The 6,838-nt window shown below is 46.9% G+C and overlaps 1 protein-coding gene across 1 annotated transcript in view; it reads right to left on the minus strand.

The window, feature by feature from the left end:
- Positions 1–6,521, minus strand: part of LOC121365282 (5-aminolevulinate synthase, erythroid-specific, mitochondrial-like) — a gene marked incomplete at both ends in the record, with an annotated part of 12,134 nt that extends 5,613 nt beyond the window's left edge. Inside the window, 2 exons of the mRNA XM_041489334.1 lie at positions 1,448–1,653; positions 6,153–6,521. Of these exons, the coding sequence (XP_041345268.1) occupies positions 1,448–1,653; positions 6,153–6,521 (575 nt within the window). The remainder of the gene's footprint in view (positions 1–1,447; positions 1,654–6,152) is intronic.
- Between the last annotated feature and the right edge of the window lie 317 nt (positions 6,522–6,838).

The raw sequence follows: 6,838 nt of genomic DNA on the forward strand, positions 1-6,838 counted from the left end.
GGGGGGTTTAGGGGAGATTTGAGGGGTGGTTGGGGGGATTTGGGGAGGTTTGGATGGATTTGAGGGGGTTTGGGGGGGGATTTGGGGGGGCTGAAGGGGATTTGGGGAGGATTTGGGGTGCTCGGGTGGGATTTGGGAAGGATTTTGGGGGGTTGAAGGGGATTTGGGTGGGATTTGGGGGGATTTGGGAAGGATTTTGGGGGGTTTGGGGGGGATTTGAGTAGGTTTGGGAGAGATTTGGAGGGGGTCTGGATGGATTTGGGAAGGATTTCGGAGCGTGGAAGGGGATTTGGGGGTTTTGAGGGGATTTGGGGGTTTTGGGGGGATTTGAAGAGGTTGGAGGGGATATTTAAAGGAATTTCAGAGGATTTTGGGGCTATTTATGGGAATTTCAGGGAATTTCATGGAATTTAAGGGAGTTTCAGGGGATTTTGGGGCTATTTAAGAGAATTTCAGGGGATATTTCAGAGGATTTTCCGGCTGTTTCAGGGGATTTCAGGGATATTTAAGGGAATTTTAGGGGATATTTTAAGGAATTTCAGGGTAGTTGGGGGAATTTCAGGGAAATTTAAGGGAATATCAGGGAACTTAAGGAAATTTCAGAGGATTTTGGGGCTATTTCAGGGGATTTCAGGGACATTTTAGAAAATTTAAGGGGATTTTGGGGAAATTTCAGGGGGTTTTGGGGATATTTAAGGGAATTTCAGGGGAATTTCACGGGATTTTGGGGCTATTTCAGGGGATTTGAGGGATATTTAAGGAAATTTACTGGAATTTCAGGGGATTTAAGGTGATTTCGGGGCTATTTCAGCGGATTTCAGGGGATTTCGGGGCTATTTAAGGGAATTTCAGGTGATTTCGGGTCTATTTCAGGCGATTTCGGGGCTGTTTCAGGGGATTTCGGGTCTATTTAAGGGAATTTTGGGTGATTTCGGGGCTGTTTCAGGGGATTTCGGGGCTATTTAAGGGAATTTTGGGTGATTCCGGGGCTGTTTCAGGGGATTTCGGGTCTATTTCAGGCGATTTTGGGGCTATTTAAGGGAATTTCAGGTGATTTCGGGTCTATTTCAGGCGATTTCGGGGCTGTTTCAGGGGATTTCGGGGCTATTTAAGGGAATTTCAGGGGATTTTGGGGCTATTTAAGGGAATTTCAGGCGATTCCGGGGCTGTTTCAGAGAGTTTCGGGGCTATTTCAGGCTATTTATGGTGATTTCGGGTCTATTTATGGGAATTTCGGGTGATTCCGGGGCTGTTTCAGGGGGTTTCGGGTCTATTTATGGTGATTTTGGGGCTATTTAAGGGAATTTCGGGTGATTCCGGGGCTGTTTCAGGGGATTTCGGGTCTATTTCAGGCGATTTCGGGGCTATTTAAGGGAATTTCAGGCGATTCCGGGGCTGTTTCAGGGGGTTTCGGGGTAGCGCGGTGTTTGGCTTGCGGGGTGCCCACCTGGCGGCCCGCAGCACCTCGGGGTGCCGGCTCATGCCCAGGTAATCGTTGGAGCACCAGAGCTGCACCAGGCGGGGGGGGGTCCCCAGGAGGGCGCTCGGGGGGTCCCGCGCGCGCCGCGCCAGCGCCGTGAACTCGCGGTAGGTGTGGGAGCGGCGCAGCCCCGCCAGGCGCGCCCCCAAAACCGCCTCGTAGGGGAAAGCGTCCTCTGGGGGGGCACAGGGGTCAGGGGGGAGCCCCAAAACTGCCCCGAGCCCGAAACCGCACCCCGAAAATGCCCCGATCCCGAAATCCTACAGAGACCCCCCCAAAACCGCCTCGTATGGGAAAGCGTCCTCTGGGGGGGCAAAGGGGTGGGTTTTGGGGATATTTAAGGGAATTTCAGGGGAATTTCACGGGATTTTGGGGCTATTTCAGGGGATTTGAGGGATATTTAAGGAAATTTACTGGAATTTCAGGGGATTTAAGGTGATTTCGGGGCTATTTCAGCGGATTTCAGGGGATTTCGGGGCTATTTAAGGGAATTTCAGGTGATTTCGGGTCTATTTCAGGCGATTTCGGGGCTGTTTCAGGGGATTTCGGGGCTATTTAAGGGAATTTCAGGGGATTTTGGGGCTATTTAAGAGAATTTCAGGGGATATTTCAGAGGATTTTCCGGCTGTTTCAGGGGATTTCAGGGATATTTAAGGGAATTTTAGGGGATATTTTAAGGAATTTCAGGGTAGTTGGGGGAATTTCAGGGAAATTTAAGGGAATATCAGGGAACTTAAGGAAATTTCAGAGGATTTTGGGGCTATTTCAGGGGATTTCAGGGACATTTTAGAAAATTTAAGGGGATTTTGGGGAAATTTCAGGGGGTTTTGGGGATATTTAAGGGAATTTCAGGGGAATTTCACGGGATTTTGGGGCTATTTCAGGGGATTTGAGGGATATTTAAGGAAATTTACTGGAATTTCAGGGGATTTAAGGTGATTTCGGGGCTATTTCAGCGGATTTCAGGGGATTTCGGGGCTATTTAAGGGAATTTCAGGTGATTTCGGGTCTATTTCAGGCGATTTCGGGGCTGTTTCAGGGGATTTCGGGGCTATTTAAGGGAATTTCAGGGGATTTTGGGGCTATTTAAGAGAATTTCAGGGGATATTTCAGAGGATTTTCCGGCTGTTTCAGGGGATTTCAGGGATATTTAAGGGAATTTTAGGGGATATTTTAAGGAATTTCAGGGTAGTTGGGGGAATTTCAGGGAAATTTAAGGGAATATCAGGGAACTTAAGGAAATTTCAGAGGATTTTGGGGCTATTTCAGGGGATTTCAGGGACATTTTAGAAAATTTAAGGGGATTTTGGGGAAATTTCAGGGGGTTTTGGGGATATTTAAGGGAATTTCAGGGGAATTTCACGGGATTTTGGGGCTATTTCAGGGGATTTGAGGGATATTTAAGGAAATTTACTGGAATTTCAGGGGATTTAAGGTGATTTCGGGGCTATTTCAGCGGATTTCAGGGGATTTCGGGGCTATTTAAGGGAATTTCAGGTGATTTCGGGTCTATTTCAGGCGATTTCGGGGCTGTTTCAGGGGATTTCGGGGCTATTTAAGGGAATTTCAGGGGATTTTGGGGCTATTTAAGAGAATTTCAGGGGATATTTCAGAGGATTTTCCGGCTGTTTCAGGGGATTTCAGGGATATTTAAGGGAATTTTAGGGGATATTTTAAGGAATTTCAGGGTAGTTGGGGGAATTTCAGGGAAATTTAAGGGAATATCAGGGAACTTAAGGAAATTTCAGAGGATTTTGGGGCTATTTCAGGGGATTTCAGGGACATTTTAGAAAATTTAAGGGGATTTTGGGGAAATTTCAGGGGGTTTTGGGGATATTTAAGGGAATTTCAGGGGAATTTCACGGGATTTTGGGGCTATTTCAGGGGATTTGAGGGATATTTAAGGAAATTTACTGGAATTTCAGGGGATTTAAGGTGATTTCGGGGCTATTTCAGCGGATTTCAGGGGATTTCGGGGCTATTTAAGGGAATTTCAGGTGATTTCGGGTCTATTTCAGGCGATTTCGGGGCTGTTTCAGGGGATTTCGGGGCTATTTAAGGGAATTTCAGGGGATTTTGGGGCTATTTAAGAGAATTTCAGGGGATATTTCAGAGGATTTTCCGGCTGTTTCAGGGGATTTCAGGGATATTTAAGGGAATTTTAGGGGATATTTTAAGGAATTTCAGGGTAGTTGGGGGAATTTCAGGGAAATTTAAGGGAATATCAGGGAACTTAAGGAAATTTCAGAGGATTTTGGGGCTATTTCAGGGGATTTCAGGGACATTTTAGAAAATTTAAGGGGATTTTGGGGAAATTTCAGGGGGTTTTGGGGATATTTAAGGGAATTTCAGGGGAATTTCACGGGATTTTGGGGCTATTTCAGGGGATTTGAGGGATATTTAAGGAAATTTACTGGAATTTCAGGGGATTTAAGGTGATTTCGGGGCTATTTCAGCGGATTTCAGGGGATTTCGGGGCTATTTAAGGGAATTTCAGGTGATTTCGGGTCTATTTCAGGCGATTTCGGGGCTGTTTCAGGGGATTTCGGGGCTATTTAAGGGAATTTCAGGGGATTTTGGGGCTATTTAAGAGAATTTCAGGGGATATTTCAGAGGATTTTCCGGCTGTTTCAGGGGATTTCAGGGATATTTAAGGGAATTTTAGGGGATATTTTAAGGAATTTCAGGGTAGTTGGGGGAATTTCAGGGAAATTTAAGGGAATATCAGGGAACTTAAGGAAATTTCAGAGGATTTTGGGGCTATTTCAGGGGATTTCAGGGACATTTTAGAAAATTTAAGGGGATTTTGGGGAAATTTCAGGGGGTTTTGGGGATATTTAAGGGAATTTCAGGGGAATTTCACGGGATTTTGGGGCTATTTCAGGGGATTTGAGGGATATTTAAGGAAATTTACTGGAATTTCAGGGGATTTAAGGTGATTTCGGGGCTATTTCAGCGGATTTCAGGGGATTTCGGGGCTATTTAAGGGAATTTCAGGTGATTTCGGGTCTATTTCAGGCGATTTCGGGGCTGTTTCAGGGGATTTCGGGGCTATTTAAGGGAATTTCAGGGGATTTTGGGGCTATTTAAGAGAATTTCAGGGGATATTTCAGAGGATTTTCCGGCTGTTTCAGGGGATTTCAGGGATATTTAAGGGAATTTTAGGGGATATTTTAAGGAATTTCAGGGTAGTTGGGGGAATTTCAGGGAAATTTAAGGGAATATCAGGGAACTTAAGGAAATTTCAGAGGATTTTGGGGCTATTTCAGGGGATTTCAGGGACATTTTAGAAAATTTAAGGGGATTTTGGGGAAATTTCAGGGGGTTTTGGGGATATTTAAGGGAATTTCAGGGGAATTTCACGGGATTTTGGGGCTATTTCAGGGGATTTGAGGGATATTTAAGGAAATTTACTGGAATTTCAGGGGATTTAAGGTGATTTCGGGGCTATTTCAGCGGATTTCAGGGGATTTCGGGGCTATTTAAGGGAATTTCAGGTGATTTCGGGTCTATTTCAGGCGATTTCGGGGCTGTTTCAGGGGATTTCGGGGCTATTTAAGGGAATTTCAGGGGATTTTGGGGCTATTTAAGAGAATTTCAGGGGATATTTCAGAGGATTTTCCGGCTGTTTCAGGGGATTTCAGGGATATTTAAGGGAATTTTAGGGGATATTTTAAGGAATTTCAGGGTAGTTGGGGGAATTTCAGGGAAATTTAAGGGAATATCAGGGAACTTAAGGAAATTTCAGAGGATTTTGGGGCTATTTCAGGGGATTTCAGGGACATTTTAGAAAATTTAAGGGGATTTTGGGGAAATTTCAGGGGGTTTTGGGGATATTTAAGGGAATTTCAGGGGAATTTCACGGGATTTTGGGGCTATTTCAGGGGATTTGAGGGATATTTAAGGAAATTTACTGGAATTTCAGGGGATTTAAGGTGATTTCGGGGCTATTTCAGCGGATTTCAGGGGATTTCGGGGCTATTTAAGGGAATTTCAGGTGATTTCGGGTCTATTTCAGGCGATTTCGGGGCTGTTTCAGGGGATTTCGGGGCTATTTAAGGGAATTTCAGGGGATTTTGGGGCTATTTAAGAGAATTTCAGGGGATATTTCAGAGGATTTTCCGGCTGTTTCAGGGGATTTCAGGGATATTTAAGGGAATTTTAGGGGATATTTTAAGGAATTTCAGGGTAGTTGGGGGAATTTCAGGGAAATTTAAGGGAATATCAGGGAACTTAAGGAAATTTCAGAGGATTTTGGGGCTATTTCAGGGGATTTCAGGGACATTTTAGAAAATTTAAGGGGATTTTGGGGAAATTTCAGGGGGTTTTGGGGATATTTAAGGGAATTTCAGGGGAATTTCACGGGATTTTGGGGCTATTTCAGGGGATTTGAGGGATATTTAAGGAAATTTACTGGAATTTCAGGGGATTTAAGGTGATTTCGGGGCTATTTCAGCGGATTTCAGGGGATTTCGGGGCTATTTAAGGGAATTTCAGGTGATTTCGGGTCTATTTCAGGCGATTTCGGGGCTGTTTCAGGGGATTTCGGGGCTATTTAAGGGAATTTCAGGGGATTTTGGGGCTATTTAAGGGAATTTCAGGCGATTCCGGGGCTGTTTCAGAGAGTTTCGGGGCTATTTCAGGCTATTTATGGTGATTTCGGGTCTATTTATGGGAATTTCGGGTGATTCCGGGGCTGTTTCAGGGGGTTTCGGGGTAACGCGGTGTTTGGCTTGCGGGGTGCCCACCTGGCGGCCCGCAGCACCTCGGGGTGCCGGCTCATGCCCAGGTAATCGTTGGAGCACCAGAGCTGCACCAGGCGGGGGGGGGTCCCCAGGAGGGCGCTCGGGGGGTCCCGCGCGCGCCGCGCCAGCGCCGTGAACTCGCGGTAGGTGTGGGAGCGGCGCAGCCCCGCCAGGCGCGCCCCCAAAACCGCCTCGTAGGGGAAAGCGTCCTCTGGGGGGGCACAGGGGTCAGGGGGGAGCCCCAAAACTGCCCCGAGCCCGAAACCGCACCCCGAAAATGCCCCGATCCCGAAATCCTACAGAGACCCCCCCAAAACCGCCTCGTATGGGAAAGCGTCCTCTGGGGGGGCAAAGGGGTAAGGGGGGAGCCCCGAAATCATCATAACCCCAAAACCGCACCCCGAAACTGCCCCGAGCCCGAAACCGCACCCCGAAAATGCCCCGATCCCGAAATCCTACAGAGACCCCCCCAAAACCGCCTCGTATGGGAAAGCGTCCTCTGGGGGGGCACAGGGGTCAGGGGGGAGCCCCAAAACTGCCCCGAGCCCGAAACCGCACCCCAAAAAAACCCTGACCCTAAAACTGCACCCGAAAATCCTACAGAGACCCCCAA

Source organism: Pyrgilauda ruficollis, unplaced genomic scaffold (genome assembly GCF_017590135.1).
Source record: "Pyrgilauda ruficollis isolate IOZ18807 unplaced genomic scaffold, ASM1759013v1 scaffold921, whole genome shotgun sequence".
NCBI classification, from domain to species: Eukaryota; Metazoa; Chordata; class Aves; order Passeriformes; family Passeridae; genus Pyrgilauda; species Pyrgilauda ruficollis.